The sequence below is a fragment of the Crinia signifera genome, chromosome 1, assembly GCF_055691185.1.
Source record: "Crinia signifera chromosome 1, ASM5569118v1, whole genome shotgun sequence".
Taxonomy (NCBI): Eukaryota; Metazoa; Chordata; class Amphibia; order Anura; family Myobatrachidae; genus Crinia; species Crinia signifera.
Genome location: NC_139217.1, coordinates 148,895,059 through 148,917,456, shown reverse-complemented (window position 1 = coordinate 148,917,456; position 22,398 = coordinate 148,895,059). Strand labels below are relative to the sequence as shown.

Below are 22,398 nucleotides of genomic sequence, written 5' to 3'. Positions count from 1 at the left end.
GCTCCTGACTGTTAAGTTGGGATATGGTCATTGGGTGACCAGCAAGTTGTTACAGTCATTAGGTCGACATGTGTCTAGGTCGACATTAGTCTAGTTCAACATGGGTAAGGTCGACAGGGTCATAGGTCAACATGGGTTAGTTCAACAGTCAAAAGGTCGACATGGGTTTTTTTTACTGTTTTTTGAGCCGACATGTGCCGACGGGCGGTATTTCATGCCCTACCATCCACTAGGGCATGATGGGAGAATAAAATAGTGTGCCAAGCATAGCGAGCGCAGCGAGCCATGCGAGGGGATGCGGTGCACTTTAACCTGTGTCCGTGTTGACATTCAGTTAAAAAACAGTGAAAAACCCCATGTCGACCTAACCCATGTTGACCTAGACTTCTGTTGACCTTCTTGCATGTTGTGTCTACCTAATGACTGTCTAACAACTTGCTGGTGACCAACTAATCCACACCCGTTAAGTTACAGGGTGGGTTTAAAAAGGGACAGATATGAGCTGATTGGCCAGTGATAAAGTTCCAGGTACTTTATCAGATGTCCTCCCTTATCACTGCTTCATACATCTACCCCTGTTACAGCAGGCGGAAGATAAGCGCACATTCAAGCAAATAGCATTTTTTATCCTTTTACTTTCAACGATCTGAGGGCGGGATGTTGTAACATCCGCGCCCATTATCGCCGGCTACCGCATTATTAATAACGGCATATGCTGTAATATATGCCGTTATTAACGCAAGGGACAGCTCTTGCGATAAGTGTGTGTCTGTGACCCGGGAGTCCATCTGCGCATGCGCAGACCCCGGCGCCGGCCGCAGGGCACGCTGGGAGGGATCCGCGACGGATCCTGAAACAGCGCTGCGGTAAGAAGCCCATAGGCTTCTGCAGGGATTCGCCAGCTTTTGCTGGCGATTCCCTCCGCAGCGCTGGCACTGCGGAGGGGGCATATAGCATATAGAAATGCGGTAAAAACCCCGAAAACGGGGTTTTTACCGCATTTCTGCTTTACAGAATCTCCCCCTCAATCTTCAATTTCTACTTATTATAAGTTACATGTATTTCAACTCTGCTTAGTATGTAGTTAAAATGCTCCATACAACTTATAGTCAGCATAATTGATTATAATTAGTACTTCTACTAGTAGATCAAAATCCATCAGTAATTACCCGCAGATATAATTTATGCTTCTTTTTATTCCCAATGTATCCAATGTACATTTTAGCTGAAAATTAGTCATCTGTCAGATGCTATATGCAAGTAGTCGTATTGTGATACAACTTGCTTTATAAAGCTCTTCTTCTAGGGCCAGATGTATCAATCTTAAAAAAAAAAAGTGATAAAATGGAGACCTATAAACAGGGAGCCAATCAGCTCCTACCTGCCATGTTACAGGTTGTGTTTGAAAAATGACAGGTAGGAGGTGATTGCCTGGTTGTTTATCACTCTTTAGTGCCCTTAGTGCTAATGGTAGCTGGCCTCTAGTTTTGTTGCCATGCTAGGCTCTACCCTCCTGCACTTTACACTTTATTGTCATGTGACACACAATGATAACCCCATGTATTCTCCCAAACCCTATATATACCTGTCTTTGCCTGCACCATTAAACCGGAAATATTAGACTGTCCATACTGTCAGGACTAATATCCCTATACCCAAGTATTTTATAGCGCTCTACCTGTGTTTATTGTCACAGATTACAGTAGAAAGTAGGTGGGATGCAACCAAGTCTACAAGATGGTTTGGCCTGATATCACCAGTAGGACGTACACCCTGTCACAGTCACCACACATACATGTGACTGACTATGCTGCGCTAAAATACTGAGGCTGGATTAATTAGTTATTGTTTTATGATGATTTTCATCTAAAATACATTTTCGCCTGTGTCTCTGAACACAGCCCAGTGGTATGAAATAATACATCCATTAAGAAGCCATAGTTTTATACGGTCAATGTGTTCAACTGTGAAATGCCCTAAAAGACCTGTTTTTCCACAGTGATAAGACTAGACCACTTTCATTCAGGGGTCACTGCCCACAATAGCAGAGATGTTGTAGGCTTAATGTTTGGACATTTATTTAACAAGCGTTCCATGTACTGTACTGTTCTTTACATCACGTTCTCTTAATGCCTCTGTTTAAGTACACTTTGGAAAGTTTTCTCCAAGGGATTTACGAAAGCAGAACTGAATTTGCTGCCATAGAAGCAAATTTATACATTTATAGAGGTAAATTTATTAAAGGTTTTAAAAATGAAGAGTTGATGTTGCCCATAGCATCCTATAAGTTTGTCTATCATTTTCTAGGGTGTAATATAGAAATTATAAGCAAAATCTGATTGGTTGCTATGGGCAACATCACCTACTTTAATTTTAAAAGCTTTATTAAAATGACCCCTAGGGTAATAATCAATCAGTGCTTTTTTTGGCTTGCCAAAAAGATGGTGCAATTATGGGCATTTCCGCCCATGCCATTTCACTTTTGGAGGGTGAAACTACATGGAGGAAAACTGAGCAAAAGTGATAAAAAAAAATCCTGCAAATTTGACCAAAAGTGGTCAGAAAACCGCAAATCAGCATCGAATTTGCCAATCCACATGGTTTTTCACTGTGATGGGTATTTCGACCAGTCGAAAAATCGACACGGGCATTGTATAGTGCAAAATCAATCGTCCTATAAATGTCAGAAAATGTAAGTCAATAATTGATTACCCCCTAACTGTCAAATATAGGTGAAAAAAAGTAGTAATTCGGAAGATTGAAAAAAATTAATAAATAAGGGACCAGATAAAGTTTTAGCAACCATGAAGTTTTGTTTTCTCTATGCCGTCCTCACAGTTAGACCTCCTAGAGGCCTGAATGTTTACCAAATAGAGAAGCTGAACACCCCGAGCTATGAAGGATTCCCCTGCTTGATTTCCAGAAGCGTGGGTTCTCATTATTTTCCCAAATGTTGGCATGGGTTTAGGTCAGTCAGCTTAAGCTGACTGACCTTGTGTATTCCTCACAAGGGCTCTGCCTATAAAGACACAGAGCTGGCAATACATATTCATGAAAGAGAAGCCCTTCTAGGCTCGATTACTAATGACAAAGACCTAGCTGTTTTCATGCCGCCATCTGACTGGTATTGAGTGTAGAGCTGCATGACCAGATTAGTGCACTCAGCTAGATTATATTTTTAAATCGTTAGGCCTCGCCTTCCTAACAATTTGGCCAATTGTCAATTGTGACAAGTCTGTCATTAGGTGATGAGTTCTTTTGGTCATTTGCAGATAAAGATAATTTCTTTAACTTCCATTTTATTTGACAACAGGCTGCAGTGGACAGATAGGAAGTGCTTTAGCAGTTTATGGATTAAGAAGTGCTTAGGGTTGTTGGTTGTATTTTTGTCACTTCAAAGGCATCTTTGATATTTGAGGGATGTACTGCACTAAATTCACTTTGTCACCTTTTTATACTGTAAAACTATAATCTCTTAATTGTAGATATACATTATTTCATATTCTTGCTTAATGGAAATGGAAAAATACAGTCCCACTTTCATTGTGTCTGTATGGAGGAAACAACAGCCGCTTCAGCCTGTTTTATTGTGACCAATGAACGCCCCAAATCTGGAATGTGTAGCTGAAATACTTCCAAACTGATAGATACGGGTCACTAATGAGAAGCATGTCAGCATTTCCTATTTGGGAAATAACATAATTGTATTAACCCTTGGAGTACCAAGTGAATATGTCAAAATAGGAGGGAAATTTGCCACGCAAAAGTTTTTGTTAATCATAATGACCTGTAATGTTTACCTCATATAGGATATATAATCTTTTTTTGCACAACATTTTTAATTTGATTTTATATAACAACTGTGAGCGGCACTGGCACTTTTTAGCAGATATTTTGCACATCTCTCGCAGAGATGTTGGCACTCAGAGGGTTAAACAATGGGTCTCCTATGAACCTTGTTGGGGCATGTGCACTTGGAGTAGAAGCTGGATACACACTTGTCCAATCCCCGGGAGATCAGATTCCTGACTGGGTTGTCTGACATTGGACAAGTATGCAACCTCGGCTGACCGAACCGTCTGCCCAATCTTAGTCAACTGACTTTTAAACCTGTTTAAAATCGAGATCCATCTCCTGTTTAAGCAGCCCAACACATCAGCGCGGTGGCAGTCTGAGACTGATGCGGGACCTGGATTGGTTTTTGTTAGGGAGGAGGGGGCCCCATCTTAAATGTTGGGGTCCTCATTTTGAGACTAATTCCATCCCTGGGTGACTAGTTGTGGAGCTGGTTAATTTGGTGGCATTATCACATCTGGTTCATCCTGGTGCTGTTTATTGGAAAATAGAGGAAACCTATTGGGGGGGGGGGATGTTTCAGAAACAATGTTTTCAATAGTTATTCCACTACCTTCAGCATTGTCATAATTTCCACATAATAAATCCCCTCTTCCATCTCAGCCAAAATTACATAGTTTCAGATTGTTTCAGACAAGTGTGTAGACATAGATTGGACATAGAATCTGCGAGCAGGTCTGCAGTAGGTCTCATCTGCCAAGGATTGGACAGTCATGTACCCAGCTCAGGAGTTGCTGCAAAAAGGGAGAATTCAATTGCCGGTTAGCGTGCCGTAATTTGCATAACTCCCACCATAAAGTGTGGCTACGGGATCTTGCTTAAAAGTGTTCTCTACCCCCACCATAGTGTTATACACTTTTGTCGAAAAGGAGCGCAAATCAGCATGTCTTTTGAATTCCCCCATAGTTCACAGTCATTTGTTCTTAGGGAAACATCAACTACTATGTTACTATGTTACCAGAATTATGGACAAGCGTTGGATTTCTGCTGTCAAAGAGCCGCAGACAAGCTGTATAGCAAAGGCTGTATCTCCCGTCTCTGCAGAAAGCGCTACCAGAAATGTCACTTGACCTAGTGATGTTTCAGGTAGCTCTCTATTTGGTCCTGAAGCCGAAGTTCCCCATGTCCGCAGTTGTCAAAGCAATCAGATTTTTTGATTCATCAATGATCACCAATCCGTCCAGGAAATTAAACACGTTAAAAATCCCCCATTTGCTAATCCTGATAGTTTTCTGTCGGGATAAGGAAATCAATTTCCCAACCTAGCCTGGGAGATTGGCCAATATCAGCAATATGTTGATAACAGATTTTATTTTATTCATTTACAGTTACTTATATACTCGCAGCAGATTCTGTCGCCCTTTACAATTGTTGACAACACTGAAAGAACAAACCGGGTAAAACAGACAAACATAGAGGTTGGAAAACCCTGCTGCAAGCTTACAATCTATAGAATTTATGCCTTTAGTTCTAATATTAATATGGTTTTAAAGTGCAGACTATCCGCTTTAATAAAAGTCTGTTTACATCCAAATTGTGAATGTATTTAGGAATTACAGCTGTTTAATATATAGGTGTTTATTTTTCAAGGGACTAGAAGTAATTGGACAGTTGAATCAAAAGCTGTTTCTTGGATAGGTGTGGGCTATACCTTTTGTTATTTCTTTATCAAATAAGCAGCCCAAAGGTCTGATGTTGATTCAGGTCTGAAGTGTGGCATTTGCATTTAAAAGCTGTTGCTTTGAATCCACAACATTGAGGCTCCTCTCAATGCAAGAAAAACAGGCCATACTTAGGCTGCAAATACAAAAAATCCATCAGGGGATTCCGGGAATCTTCAGAGTGGCCAACTCATCATAATCATCATAATTTTTAAATTATGAGAAACCCCCCCCCCCCCTCATTTTTTTTAGATCATGTGGTCATCCAATCCCAATGACCCCGCCCCCCCCCCCCCCATCAGGGGATTCCGGGAATCTTCAGAGTGGCCAACTCATCATAATCATCATAATTTTAAAATTATGAGAACCCCCCCCCCCTCATTTTTTTTAGATCATGTGGTCATCCAATCCCAATGACCCCCCCCCCCGGAAGGTGGCCAAGTCCCCTGCTTTTCCTCTGCACCCTCCCCTTTGCCACCCACAACAAAGTACAAGGAGGAGGGGGCAGCAATGTAGGAAGTATGACTCAAGGGAAAGTATGGAGGTGAGGTCTTAGAAGTTCCACAGCAGCCACCTGCATTAAGTACAACATGGATCCTCATAGACATCCTTAGTTTTTTATTTGCAGACTTGGTGGCGCCCCCCAGATCCTGATACCCTAGGCAGCTGCCTAAAGTTGCCTAGTGGTAGAGCCGGCCCTGGGTCCACCAACAGGTGCAAACCATTCATAAACCTCAAGAATAGAAAGCCCAAATTAGACTTTGCCAAAGTTGTGGATGGCCCTTGTACAATGTACGTATGTTGTGTATTGAGAGCAGAATTTAGAGGCATTTTTGAAGGATAAAAAAAGAACACTGATCAGTTGTATATTAAATTAGCCACTGTCCATTTACTGGGTTTCAGATGACTAAGTGATGCAAATAAAACTATTGCATATTATTTAGAAAACTGTTGGTACAATACATATTTGTGTCTATTTCTTGTTATAGATCAAGATACAAAGAAACTGCAGTTCTAGGGAAGCAGTGATAAACTAACCACAGGTAAGTTCAAATATTATTCTTATACTGATAACATGGTTTTGTGTCAGCATACATTTATCAGTACATGGCAAGCAAATATTGAAATCAGTGTATATATATATATCTCTTATCTAAATTGTTCAGTGAAGCAAATAGTAGAATCTCCTTATCATTCTGTCTTTGGATTATACAGTACCTGTACATAAAAACATGTTTAAAATATGACATTATAACACAAGAAGATTACTACAGGTTTTACTATTACCTGATTGCTCATCTGCAAAGTTTAGTGTTCCTGCTAGGCTGTTTTAGCGGGGTGCTGCGCCCTGCCCGATTTTTAAAGGGCAAAATGTGCCCTGCCCCTCTGGCAGCACCCCGCTAAAACAGCCTGTCTCCTCTTCTTATGGTGATACCGGGGAAGCCCACCGCCGCAGTATATAACGGTGCCCGGTGCTTCCCCGGCAGTGGAGAGCCTTCGGTGCGGCTGGGCCCGCCCCTTTCAGTGACGACGGCTGCCGGTCCTGCCCCTTTTCTGGTCGGCCTGGGACCGCCCAGAACAGTGACGTCGGCAGGCCCGGTCCCGCCCCTTTTCAGGGCGGCCTGGGACCACCCAGAACAGTGACGTCGGCAGGCCCGGTCCGCCCCCTTGACGCTGCGCCCGTGCAGCAGTGCCCTGCCCGCCCCTGTTCCTAGAAGGAACACTAAAGGTTGCACATGCCAGTGCACGACTGCGAGTAGAAAACCTGCTTGGGTTAAATCTGCAAATGAAATTGCATAAATATCTCTATCCTGTCACAAATCCATACACAATTCCTGAACCATCTAACGAGTAAGTCTGACCCTAGCAGTCATCTGCGACAGACACACTGGACCAGATGCACTAAGCTTCAAAAGTGATAAAATGGAGAGTGATAAACAGCTAGCCAATTACCTCCTGCGTGACTTTTTCAAACACAGGGGCAGATTTATCAAGCTCGGTGAAGTGATAAACTGTCTGGTTTTTATCACCGGCCAATCAGCTCCTACCTGTGAAGTTACAGGCTTGGTTTAAAAAATGACAGGTAGGAGCTGATTGGCCGGTGATAAAAACCAGACACTTTATCACTTCACCAAGCTTAATAAATCTACCCCACAGTCTGTGACATAGCAGGTAGGAGCTGCTTGGCTGGCTATTATCACTGTCCATTTGATCACTTTTGAAGCTTAGTGCATCTGGCCCACTGGATGATCGAGGCCTGCACTGATGTCGCAATCAATTTTAATATAGATGCAGAACTGAGAGGGGCAAATTATATCTCTCAGTATACCAAGAATATGGAATTAGAATAAATACTGGTAAGGATTTTAGCATGCCACTCTGTCTTTACATGGTATGCAGTCTCTACATCAGTGTTTGAAATTGCAAGAGCCGAAGGGCAGCATTGATTATGTCCACATGTATAAAATGTTGATTTCACTATTATTGCCCCTTGCTAAATGTCATCGTTGACAGGAAAGTTAGGGATAGAATGGGAGATGTACACAGCAGTGAAAAGAGTGGAGAAGTTGTCCATGGCAACCAATCAGTTTCGAGGAAATCTTTATCGAGTGCATTCTATAAAATTATAGGTAGCTACTGATCAGTTTCCATGGATAACCTCCATTGGCTCACTTCTCAACTCTTCTCACATTCCCACAATGAGAAAAAAAAAAAAGAATGCTGGTGCATAGTTACTTTTTTTGATTTACTCCCACCTCAGAATCAAGCCTTATGTAAGTAAAGGTTTTGTAACCACAGCTATTAATAAAGTATGATAAACCCATATATCTATGTAATACCCCATTCACACCAGAAGGAAATTACCGGGTTAAAGCTTTTCAACATGGGAATTTGCTGAATAACCTGGGTTTTTCTTTGGTGTGAAAGGGTCAATCCAGGTCTTAAATTCTGGGTTGCCAACCCTGCTCTTTACCAGGCTCAGTGCATCTGGATTTAAGACCTGGGTTGACCCTTTCACACCGAAGAAAAACACAGGTTATTCAGCAATTCCCGGGTTGAAAAGCTTTAACCCAGTAATTTGCTTCTGGTGTGAATTCGGGCCAGACTGCACCCAGCAAAATGAACCGGCACTCAAAAATGCCAGGTAATTGCCGGGTCGGCAGTGTATAAAGGGGTAAAAGCTCCATTCATTTAATTCCTGACTTGTGTTTTAGATTAGGTGTGTGCATGGCATTAAAATACATTTTTGACAGCCCACATTTATACATTATGCAAACTTCATTTTAGCAAAGTAATGTATGGGGAAATGAATTTCACAAGTAATTGTTTTAAATATATGTTAACTTTGGAAGTCTATTCGGGTACCTGTTTACTAAAGCATATCACTAATGTCCCTTTAAGTTACTAAAAATATTCCACCCAAGTTCTCTCTTCTCTGTTACTTATATTGTATTGTAAATGCAAATGTTAAGCACTTTGTGTCCTTTTGGTAGAAAAAAATACTGTATACATAACTGTTGTTGTTGTTGTTGTTGTTGTTGTTGTTATTGTTGCTACATAGTGTGTCTCTAAATATTTATACATAATATATAACATACACAGACACACACTACCTGTCATACATTGGTGAAGCAAGTATAATGATATTATCCAAACCCACAAATGCACCATACTCATTTATAACAAGTTTTTAGCTTCGAGTTGCTGACAATGTTGTTAAATACAAACGTGCGTTATGCTGGTTGGCCGGCTATTTGGGAGCTTGCCTACTTATTCTTTTGCTTTTTTAATTGGCTGGGACCACCAGAATTCAGAGGACACAGATGTCACTCATAGTGTGCCTAGGGAGCATATTCATGCCCATCTGTTGCAGTCTAAAAACTGTTCATATATCCACAAGGCCCCCATTTAATTCTTGTCAGAAAGTAATGTAAATCCATTTTACCCTCAGAAGTCGCTACAGAGATTTATGCCAAAGAACCCCCTGCAATTTGCACACGCTGTAGTTGTATAGGAAGAAAGGGTATTCTTTTTCATGTCTATGCATATTAACAAGTGAAGCTTGCCTTAAGAGAGTCTTTTTTGATTGAGCACTCTCATTATTTTATGTCACTCCTTTTTTATGAAAAGAAAACTAGATTGTAAAACAAAACATAGGAGCAGGGAAATCGCGTTATAGGGTTTAGTCCAATACCAAGATAAAGATTCTCTAGAGGTATACTAGAAGCGTGTGCTCTGCACTAATGTTAGCTTAACTTCTGTTTTAGAGAATAGAGAAAAGATAGATAGAATCTGATTGGTTGCCATTGGCAACAGTGCCTCTTTTCATTTTTAGAAGCGTTAGCAAATTTTCCCCTAAGATTATCTTTCCAATTTGACCGGTTGGATCCAGTAATTTATAGAAGCAAATGACAATGGACTATGGGTCCGATTCAGGATTGCTCGTTGCAATCCGAATTCGGCCTCACCCCCAATGGTCAGGGTTGCGCATTTCTGTGCATGTGCAAACCCCAGCAGCAAACGGCTTCGGCGAGTTACACACTCGCTGGGCCATTCACTGCGGGAAGGGCCGGGGGCGTGCACGCGGTGGCAGCAGGGGGAACGCCCAGCGTCCCCTGTGGATGCAGACGATGCCTGCTTGTGGGGTGACTGATGTCACATGACGTCAGCGCCCACCTATTCTTCGGCGAACAGCGACGGAAATAAGTCAGTATAGATTGACTTTTAATACCAAAGGGGAGAGAAATCATTTGATGGTCAGTGACCATCGAATGATTTCTCTCCCCTTCGGCCGCATGCGAGGGGATGTGTTTGCGTACACATCCCTTCGCATGTTACCAAGGGGGTTCGGCCGGACAGCGTTTATGTGCTCGCTAGGCAGCGAATGTACACTGCCTAGCGAGCCAACCTGAATAAGGCCCTATGTGCTCACAGGCACTGAGAAACAGACAAAAATGATCGTTCCAACAAACTGCATAAATTAGATAAATTGTTTAAATAAAAAAAAAACAATTTTTGTTCTTTTTTCCAGCATTTTTAAGCAAATACTTGGTTGTCATTTGCTCCTATATATTTTACCAGATTTTGATTCCAAGCAGCAAGATTGGACAAATAATCTGAGCGTACGCACTACTCGTCACATTGGATTTCATTAAGTATCCACTTCCAGGATAAACATTGCAAAAAGTTCTACAAGTGGAAATGGGGGCAGGAGCATTAAAAGAGCTCTGTCTCTGGGATACATATGATATCTAGACGGTCAGGAAGACCGCCCCAGCATACTGATACAGAGAATCATAACCATAACCTTCTCCCACTACCGCCCTAAAGCTCCGTACACACGGAGCAATATGATTGCTGAGCAATATATTGATCAGCATTCATATTGCTCAGTGTCTCCTATTCATCAGTGACCAGTGATAGTCCCTGATGAAAAGGAGACATTGCCGGGGGAAGCCACAGGGGGACACAGCTATTCACAGAGAAGCCCCTGGGGAAGCCACTGGTCGCAGGACCATTGCAGGGCTAGCCACGGGTGTGCGCTCCTGGCAACAGTCGCCCTGCATGCAGATCCCCAGAGATTTTTGTTAGAATCATACCGCGTGTACGGGGCTTAACACTCCTTGCAGCAGCTTAACCCCCCCCCCCCCCCCCTCACAGCCTTACTCTAATCCTTCCCACTAGTGCCTAAACCTAACCTCTGTACCCTACTGCCTAAACCTAACCCAACCCCACATCATACTTGCCTACTTTTGAAAACGAGTTTCAGGGAGATTATAGTTGGTAGTAGAAGTTTGTACTGTGTTCCCTTAAAGGGGCGTGACATGCTCCACCCAAAGGGGCGTGTCTACTTCCATATATGGAGAGATTGTGAAAAGAGATTGTGAACGTGGCACTTAGAATCTTTTAATATTAATTATATCCAAATGTAGATGAGCCCCAAAGCAGTTAGTTTGCTGGGAAATGGTGCTGATGATTCCATGTAAATGTATCTATCTTTCATTCCTTTTTTTCCCCTAAAATGTAACAGTGTAATGTGGGCTAGGTGAAATGACGGAGATTGCTAGACCAATGAGGGAGAGAGGGAGATTGCTGCTATTTCAGGGAGACTCCTGCATAATGCAGGAGGGTAGGCAACTATGCCCCACATCCTAACCCTAAGTCCCCCCCCACTAGTGCCTAGACCTAACACCCTCTCCCGTCCCTGGCCACACTCTGCAACTCCTCACATTCTCTCCAATCGGTATGCCAGCAGACGGTATTCCAGCGTCGGCACCCTGATCCTTTTCATGGTTCTGGTGCTGGTCTTCTGGTGGGTTTGCCGGTGTTTCCTCTCAAACACATACTCCAGGATTCCCTTGTTTGAAAGATGATTGACTTTTCTTTCAAATGACATGACCCCTGAGAAGTTTTGTGAAAAGTAGACAACGCCACTGCACTGCACTGCACTGCACAATCCATTGTAATGTCCAGTGATGGAATCTCTCTGATATATGGGAATCATGAAACCTGGGAATATGCTTATTTTGGGAGTTGAATGTCCCGTCTATTAAGCCATGACTAAACAATATAAACTTATACTGCAGAAATAATAGTAGAACCCAGCTGATGGGTTAGGAAATGTCCCCCCATCCTGACACCAGCTAAATTAAGGATGAATAGATTTCACCAGTCAATATCACCCTATATTATAGAAAGTCTTACAAGGTTCAGACATGATAGGGGTTTGAATGCCCAAATCGTACATCCTGAGATCAATAAATCCAGTGATCCTGTAGGTTGTCTGTTGGACTACCATGTTATTTTGCACAATTTACGTGAATCAGTCAAGCGCACAAAAAATACCTTTTTATTTTGAAGTGTAGATTTTATTATTGTTCAGAAAGGTGGGTTAATATTGATGTAAAAACCAATGCAAAAACCTTTGCATGGTCTGTACACAGGAGGACCCCGTGCATGCTCACTGTGGCCCATTGCCGGTCTTTCAACTGTCAAACAGGCTGCGAATTCGCAGCTGTCCGAATGGGTCCGAATTTTGACTGTCGACCTAATGACCCTGTCGACCTAATGACCCTGTCGACCTAATGACCCTGTCGACCCATGTTGACCTAGACTCATGCGACTCCTGCATGTCGACATAGACACATGTCGACCTAAATGCATGTTGACCTAATGGTGTCGTCCTAATGACTGTCTAACAACTTTCTGGTGACCAACTGATCCACACCCCTTGCAGCAGTGTGTGGATAAAAGTGTCTAGGTTGACAGCCAAAATATCGAACGACAGGCACGTGGTCAACACGGAAAAAAGGTCAACACAAGTAAAATGTTGACATGACAATGCTCGACAGGTCACCTTTTACTTTTTGAAAAATTTTGTGTCAGTGTCATCTGTTACCGTTCCAAATTGGAGTCCACGAGTAAACCATAAAAAAGTCCAAAGAAAGAAAGAAAAAATGTGAAAATTTTTTTTTAGGTGTCGATCATTTACATGTTCATTTTTTTTTTGTGTCAACCTTTTGTCAGTTTCGATCTAGTGCATGTTGACTTTTTGTGCATGTCGACCTTATGCCTGTCGATCAATAGTGCTGGACCTATTGACTGTCAACCTAGACACTGTGAAGTTATCAACCAATAACAAGAAACCGGTTTGGCTCTTAGGGTAACATAATGTCTAGGTTGACATGGGAAAAAGTTCGACACAAGCAAAAGGTCTACATGGAAATGGCTGTCACATGAAAATGTCAACATTAGTTTTTCTCTGTTTATTTGGTAATCATTTGTAGATTTGAACATGTCAATCCCAAATTAGTGTAAGAGTGCCTTCACATGGCTTGCTTAGCTTGCCGTTCTTCTGGTGCTTTGACCGCAACTGCTGTGCTTGATACACTTTACTATTCCCAATCTGAGTTCACATGGTTGGTAAAGTATGAAAAGGTAAAAAAAAAGAGAAAAAAATCAGGATTTTTTTTTCGACCATTACCACGTCTACCTTCTGGTTGAGTCGACCTATGCTTCCTGCTCAGGCCCAAGAGCTTAAATAACTAACTAGAGAATACACAAATTGAACAAATATCGAATGACTGCTCATGCATACCGTGCATGAGGAGAAATAGCAAAGGAATATGCGTATGGATCGAAAACGCAATACCCACGCAGTTTGACTGACAGGAAGCTGGTGTTTGGGACTAGAAACCTGCTGTTCTATGAGAGTGTCCGGTGCTTTCAGGGTGGGTTTCTGACGTCAGTGCTGACTACTACCAGCCTGTCTCATTTGCGGAAATCTCAGAGCTACTGACATTTGCAGAGACAGCAAAGTCTTTTCAATGCTTCGGCAATTGCATATGATTTTTGCGAATAGATTGCGATTACCAATCCATTCGCAATTCCCTCACAATTTTGAAAGGGGCATTTTTTCTTTCTGCCTGGGCGGCGTCTTTCTCCTCGCAGTGCACTGCAAATGTTGCTATTAACAATCCATGCTGAATTAGCCCCCAAGGTTGCAAGTGTCAAAGTGGCTAACCCAAGTTGCAGAAACAACATTCAGTAGTGACTGTACTGTAATCATTTCTCCTTTCTTTAGCACAAGTAGTAGTAGTAGTAGTACGTTTATTTATAAGGCACCGCAAAGTGTCCGCAGCACCGTACATAGCAAACAAAAAACAAATGACAAGGTAACGTACATGGTGTGTTGAAAAATACAGTGTAAATAGGGGTATAGCTGGTAGAACTAAAATCAGCATCAGTTCAGAAGTAGGTGTCAAAATTGTCGAGGAGACTGAAGATGAAGTAGAGGAAGGGAAGAACAGGACAGGAGGACAGGTGAGGTAAAGAGGTAGGGTGAGTACGTGAGGAAGGAGGACCCTACTCATAAGAGTTAACATACTAAAAATAGGTGGGTGGACGAACGAAAAACAATAGGAAAGTAGGAACGGAGGGGAACGGAGGCAGGATAGGAGGATCAAAAGAGGTTAGGAGGAGGGATAGGCTAGTCGAAAAAAGTGGGTTTTGAGGGAGCGCTTGAAGGAGGTAAGGGAATCAGAAAGCCTGATGGGTGGCAGGAGGTTGTTCCAGTGCAGGGGGGCAGCGCGAGAGAAGTCTTGGACACGGGAGTGGGAGGAGGTGATTAGGTGAAAGGTCAGTCGGCGGTCAGCGATGGAGCGATCAGTGGATAGAGATCAGTGAAGAGAGGTAAGGAGCAGTGGAGGAGGAGAATCACTTTGTCTTGTCTAAGGTCCTCATGCCGATCTTATTCATGTGTGATAATCTAACAATATAGTAACTCAGTTATTATAACTCACAGGCAAGATAATGATCATTGGGAACAGGGCTAGACAGTCAGAAGTCAAAGCCAAACTTTGCTCAAAGTCTATTTATGTTCAGTAATGCGTATATCTGATTGTTACAAGTTTATCAATTCTACATTTATAAAGCATATTCATTTTTATACTATAGAATATTCGGTACTTATGTAGTATCTGGGCGTCCGATTTAGAAATCTGATCGCATCGCATGCGACCAAATCGTATGCGATGCGATGGTCAAGATTTTTCCACAGGATTCAATGTTAAAATGGTCTGAGTCCATTTTAACATAGAATTCAATGGGAAAAAGGGGTCCTTTTCCTTTCCCCACTATCCAAGTGGGCATGGAGTTGGATATAAACCTGTGGTGAGCGTAGCGAGCCACCGAGCCCGAAGCGTGGCGAGCGTAGCGAGCCCCGCGAGGGGACACAGAATACTTTTTAAGAAATATGCGTTCGCTCGCCACGCTTCGGGCTCGGTGGCTCGCTGCGCTCGCCACGCTATATAAAATCAACTCTATGCCCACTTGGATAGTGGGGAAATGAACAGGACCTTCTTAACATTGAATCCTATGCAAAATCGCATTGAATCGCATCGCATCTGATTGTATGCCTTAAGGTAAGGCATACAATCACAAAATCGGACGCCCAGATACTACATAAGTACCGAATATTCAAACTACAGTTCTAAAAACAGTGGTGTTATTTTTTTACTGAAATAAAAAATGATGTAACATATGACGTCAGATAGTACTAGCGCAAGTAAAGTACTTTTAGAGTGCAACCTTTCATTAGGTATCAAAATGGTATCAAGCTTTTAGAAGTGACAACTTTTGTATCTCTTATGGTCTCCAAAGGAAACAATGCATTTTCTCCGCAAATGTGTCAGACACCCTGCCGTAACTTCACACAGTTCTCGTACACGCCAATATAACGCTTTCCTCTGTGTTCATGTAATATTTCTCCCATTATCTCTCTGCAGCTTGAGTCTTGCTTATAATTGATGATGCATTAGTTAATCATCTCTTTTCCTCTTTTGTTTGCCAGGTATCTCAACCTTGAAAGATCCCCTTTATTCATAATATATATCTTCTTCCAGGTCATTGATCAAAGAGCACCCAGGGACACTCAATTCACCGTCAAGTGGGAAACAGTCATAATGAGTAATCAGGATTTTGAGGCTGTACTACAGGCGTGCAAGCGAATGCTCGATGTTCTCGCTTCAGAGGTGTTCCAACCATCTGAGGAGGAAAAGAATGACTACCAGCGGTGCAAAGGTGAGGACCTTGTGTGACAGCACAGGACTGCCAGCAGGTTCCACCGTGCTTCTGTGCGACTCAGCCACATGTACTCGCTCTTGCTCTATTTTTCTTCTTTTTGACAGTCAAGACTGGCTGGGCTATTGGGTTTGAGAGATATGAATGGGATGTGGACCGCAGGCAGAGAAGGGAGCTCACTGTGTTTGAGTGAATTGCTGTCACTTCTAATTTCAGGCTCCACTTAACCCAGGCGGAGCTGTATCTATGTGTGGAAACAGAACAATGAGCAAAAGTTTGATGGCAGGTGACATACTTTTTTGAAAATTACAAAATGATGGAGGACAAGCTATTGCCGCAGTGTGGCTCAAATGTATTCGCATTGAATGGGTTGGAGAATACAATTTAATGACTTAACTTGCTAATTAGTTTTGCATGATTTATTCTAAAGAGAGCCGATGAAAACATTTTTTTTTAATTCTGAGGATTAAACAAACCAGTAATACATAGAAAATTGGTCCTAATGATATTTGTGACAGCTTTTGGCCTGTTGTATTTTCCAGCTAATGATGGCATAGAATTAGCATAACTGACATCTTTATTGGATCGAAAATCAGTATACTACGTTGTGTTGGTTTTATTTTGTGTTGGTTAGCAGAGAAAAAGCCAGAGCAGATGTGACGTAGTGGATGACACGATATAAAAGAAAAAGAAACCATTTACATTTTTCAGGAAATCTTAAATCACGATGGAGGGATATATCTGGCAAAGACAAAACGTATGGTCTATAGAAAGTCTAATGCACAATAAAGAGCCAGCCTTAGAACACGAGAAATTCATGGCAAGTACTGAATGCCTGTTTTACACAATTTGGTGACCTGTGTCTACATATCAGTGTGGTCATCATATTCAGGTTCCTGTTGATAGTAATGACTGCTGGTTATTTAGGATTAAAGAAACTGCTGTTTTCAACCACAAACAGAGATTATATATATATATATATATATATATATATATATATATATATATATATATACATGTTTGTATTTCCTATAACCTATAGGTCTGTCTGTCTGTGTGGTGTTTGCATGTTCTCCAATGTTTGTGTGAGTTTCCTATGTGCACTTGGGTTTCTACCGGAACTGTCCTTTGTGCAGTGCTGCAAATATTACTGCTATATTAATAAATGATCCTAAGAACCAATAAATGCATGTGTAAAACATTTAGGGCCAGATGTATCAAGCCTAAAAAAGTGATAAAGTGGAGAGTGATAAACAACCAGCCAATAAGCTCCTACCTGATATTTTTCAAACCCAGCCTGTAACATGGCAGTTAGGAGCTGATTGACTGTCTGTTTATCACTTTCCATTTTATCACTTTTTGAAGCTTGATGCATCTGGCCCTTAATTTATCGGATTTTTTTTGAGATTTGGTTCAGTAAAGACCACTTACACTTCCAAAATCTGTTTTGAAGATACCACTCTTTTTATCAGTGATAAGATTTGTTTAAAATCATATTTTAGCAAATGGCTTATCAGAGGGCTAGTTCCTAAAGTGAGATTAGCATGGACCTACTCATGCATTTTATTTATGCAAAACAAAGCTTGTAATCATTGAGGTCTATGATGACAAAAAAACTTTTTTTGTGTGTGTTTTAGGGAACTTAACTGTTTTGAATCCAATGTTTTCATTTCTATTTGTCCTCTCTTTAAATTACAGGCATGTCCAAAATGTGGCCCTCCAGCTGTTGTTAAACTACACATCCCAGCATGCCTTGTCATAGTTTTAGCATTCCCTAATAGCAAAACTGTGGCAAGGCATGATGGGACATGTAGTTTCACAGCAGCTGGAGGGCCATAGTTTGGACATGTCTGCTTTAAAACATTAATGTATTTTATTATATGCATTTGTTTTAATATTCCCCATAACAGAAGTAAACAATTGTGTATTGTATTGTTTTAGAGGGCCTTTGATTTGACAAATTAATGCTTTTTGGATAACCTCAATAAATCAATGGTCAATGTCTACTGGAGTACAATACTGTCCACCACAATAATGACTTTAATGACCAAGAATATGTTTACTATATGAATACTATTATTACCTCCTTTGCATAAGTAGTTTACTGTATAGGTAGCACCTTATTTTGGCCTGCCTATACCGACCTGATCGCGTAGCTGGGATTTTGCCTCCGCACCGCTCCATTGAACACCCGCCTTGCAAATGAATGCATATGCTGTGCGAATGGATGTGTATGCTGTATGAATGGATGTGTATGCTGTATGAATGGATGTGTATGGCTGCACATCGATTCGCACCCGAGTGAAAATGTCCAAAACCCATCGCACAGGCCACCATCTAATGATTTTTACACTGGCCACAACTCATTGCAGCTGCCACGTAGCCCAGGACTGACTTGGCGGCTGCGATGAATACAGGCATATCCAGCCCACTACTGACTTCACAAACCCTCCCCATACAGGCTTTGGCACACCTGCATTTTTCCTGATCGCATCAGTGTTTTTATAGGTACACCCAGCGTTTTTCTTGCCGCTCCCCAAAAAATGGTCAGTTTCCACCCCACGTGCCCACTGTCTGTCAATCATCTTGCGGACGGCCAGCGAACAGAATCAGTTGCAGGGGTTCATCGCAGCATTGTACGCATGTGCAGTCCATCGATAATCAGCCGATGTGGGATCAGGTCTGAATTAGGCCTTTAGCTTCTTACACCGTGCCTGAGATGTAATGATACAGTACATCTGGCCCAAAGAGAGCAAGTGTTGTCATGTTGTAGTGCACAAAAGTGTGCCCAGAAATGTGTTTCCCAGCCAATGTACATTTAGAAGGGGCAAAGTGCATGATCATATAACAAACTATAGTGATGAGACACGATCTGTCGCATCAAAGGTGGAGAAGAATTCAGCTCCTTTTCCATTACCTTCTGAAATGTGGTTATTTCGGTCCATTTACAAGCAAGTGCCATTGTGCAAAGTAGTTGAGCAAACTCCTGTAGTTTTACAAGTTGTGGGTTTTAATTAAATGAGATAGTGCAGGCTCTGAACCAGTGTGATCCAGTATATTCCGCATTTTAGGTTTACTTGACCCTTATTTACAGATTATTTCCTAAAGGCAATTATGCCTATGTATGTGCCAGTTTATACGGTGTATAGTGTTATTGTCTAAAATGTTCCATCTTTGCTTCCACTATAATATTAAATGATATTTCATAAAGATTTACCAAAATCATTGTTGCAAAATAGAATTATCAATACTACTCTTGTGTTAACTAGGCCTATATTAAAAAATAAAAACAAAACAATAAATGAATAGCCATAATATAGACTTATGGTTTCTATTTATGTTTTTATGCTAAATGAATATACTTTTATGACTGATTTTGTCATGTATTCTATATCAGCAGAGCAGTAGCGAGTTAAGACTGAGGCACATAATCAAACCTCAACAATTAAGCTTGTTGATGAAATGGTGATGGAGGAATTAATAGCCGGGGATTGGGTATTCCGCTTCAGGAGATTGATGTAAGGCAGTTGAGTCCGATGTCCCTTCTCCACAAGCAGGTGTCCTGCCTTCGCAATACTAACGTTCAACTCTGTGGCTTTAGTGCCCAGTCACACACAAACTGAAAGGCTTTTGTTTTACTCCATACCATCAATCCCTTTTATTTGCTACTAATTTAATAATGACCTGTGTTTTCCAAACCAACATTTCTCTTGACATCATTAACATAACAGTTTGTTTTCAATATTGCACAAGCCCTTCCCCCACTTTGACCTCAGATGCCACAGATTTCATTATATTATCCATAAATGTACAGAAATCATGTATACTTCTGCTACATTGTTTAAAAAGTGTTCCAGCCTTTATAGTCATGTACATACACAAACAGAGCAGCTGTCTATTAACGTTATTGTCCCATACTTATTAACCAATTTATTTACCACTGAACTTACTGGTAAATATTAAAAAAAGATTATATGGAAAAAAAGGAATAGTTGTAGTTTTTTACATCCTATCGATGCTTTGAATCCTTCTTTGTTTCTAAATTTCCTTTAAAGCAGGAATTAAAATGAGTTGGTCACCAAACAGGTTGCCATAACAATTACATAATTATGACTGCACAGTTTCCTAAACACTCTTTGTTTTTATAAATCATAGGAAGTTTAAATAAATAACAATAAAGTAATATTAATAATTAAAACAGAAAATCCTATATAACAAAATGCTAATACTGCTCCTCACCTTTATGGGGGGAGATTCAAGTGTTTAACGTGTCAACAGCCACTAGATGGCATCTTACTCAAGTGCTGGATACAATTTTCTTGGTTTGTGCTCCGCAAAAATTTTTATCCTGCAAGTCTAAGCGGAATCAGTCAACCTTTATGTGAAGCAGCTAGCCAAACATAAGAGATTCAGTGCGCAGGTAAAAAAACACCCAAAAACCCAATTTACTCAAGTGCTGGTCCATTGGAGCAAGCATTGCCACCAGAGCTAACATTACTGTTTTTAGTGTTCCCTCATTTTGAGGGCTGGTAACTAGTAGTAATCTGTCCCAGCAGAAAAAAAATAAGATTATAAAGGTGCCCATACGCGCACCAATCCCGGCGTGCGTTCTGGGCTAAAATAGCATTGCATGCCTTGTGCATGCAATGCGATGCAATGAAAAGCAAGTACAAAAAGTATGTGCAGCACATACTTTTTGTACTGTGCAATGAGATGCCGCGGGAGCGCGCACCTCAAAGCACAGATCGCACCGCCAGGATCGGTACGTGTATGGGCACCTTAAGCCCTTAATGAGCATTATAGTGTGCTCTTATAAAAAATAATCTAGGATTACCACCTTATTCATTGCCATATTTCTGACTAGGGGGTGTGGCTTCTGTTCCACCTTTTTTAATGGCAGATTTTAGACCATTTTCTTAGAATTCTAATAATAAATAACCCATGGCTAAATCATCTGGTTCTCTGATATAGTAGTGATTCAGTGCATCAGACTTCACCAAATACTTACTGGTTATAGTAAAAAATAAATGTACTTTTTGTGCTGGGCATAGCAAAAACGTAAATGTGAGTGGTGTAGAAAACTATTGCCACACTATATTCGATAGTCTGACATATTTGCACTTTCGTCAATTCTCAGTCGAAATTACATTCGATCTATTCAACAGTTTAGAGTGTTGCAAAAATGGGCACTGTCGGAAAACACGTGGATTGGCGAAAAAGTCGCAGATACACATGCAGCCATTTCTGACTATTTTCCTGCAGATGCATATTCAACATTAAACAAATTCAAATCTGTATGAGCGGAAAATCTGTCCAAAAATGGTCTCATTAAATAGGCTTGTCCATATTTTTTGGCTACATGAATAATCCGGATAAGTTACCTAGTAGATAAGGCTGAATAAAATTTGAGTCTATTGAGTTCAACCTAGGTTTTAATAGCTTATCCCTTGTTTAAGACAGAATATGATTAATTTTAAAAACAGATTATGATTCTTATTTGTACCCTTGGATGTTTTTAACCAATAAATGTTTGTCCACCCCTATTTTAAAGGTATTTAATGTGTCTGCCGACACCACTTTTCCAGGAAGAGAGTTCCACAGTTTGACTGCTCTGACCGTAAAATGTTTTCTTTTGAGGGAACAAAATCTTTTTTCTTCTAATATCAACTCGTGCCTTTGTTGCAGTAAAAAGCGTGTTTGACAATTCCTTATATTGGCCCTTGATATATTTGTACATGTTGAGCGTCCCTCCTTAAACGTCTCTTCTCTAGTGTAAATAGTCCCAAATTGCTCAATCTCTCCTCGTAGTTTAAATTCTCCATTCCCCTGATTAGCTTAGTTGCTCTTCTTTGGATTTTTTTCCAATTCTATGATGTCCTTTTTATAGTGTGGGGCCCAGAATTGTACTCCATATTCAAGGTGAGTTCTAACCAATGCCTTGTACAGTGGCATAATTACTTTTGAGTCCCTAGTTTCCATGCCCATTTTAATACATGCTAGAATTCTGTTGGCCTTTTTTGTTGCTATGTGACATTGAGCACTACACCCCAGTTTGTTATCTATTTGGACGCCTAGATCCTTTTCAAGTACTGAAACATCCAATGCCTCCCCCGCTTAGGTTATAACTAGCACACTGGTTATGTCTTCCGAGGCGCATAACCTTGCATTTATCCACATTGAACCTCATCTTCCACTTTTTAGCCTACTCATCTGTTAAGAGCATTTTGAAGTGCGAAGACATCCTCTGTTGATTTAATAACTCTACTCAATTTTGTGTCATCAGCAAAGATGGATACATTGC

At 41.1% G+C, this 22,398-nt stretch overlaps 1 protein-coding gene across 1 annotated transcript in view; it reads left to right on the top strand.

Moving 5' to 3' along the window:
• Positions 1–22,398, top strand: part of ALPK1 (alpha kinase 1) — a 150,174-nt gene that overhangs the window by 31,867 nt on the left and 95,909 nt on the right. Inside the window, exons 2-3 of the mRNA XM_083174538.1 lie at positions 6,506–6,559; positions 15,920–16,097. Coding sequence (XP_083030664.1) covers positions 15,980–16,097 — 118 coding nt within the window. The 5' untranslated portion in view covers positions 6,506–6,559; positions 15,920–15,979. The remainder of the gene's footprint in view (positions 1–6,505; positions 6,560–15,919; positions 16,098–22,398) is intronic.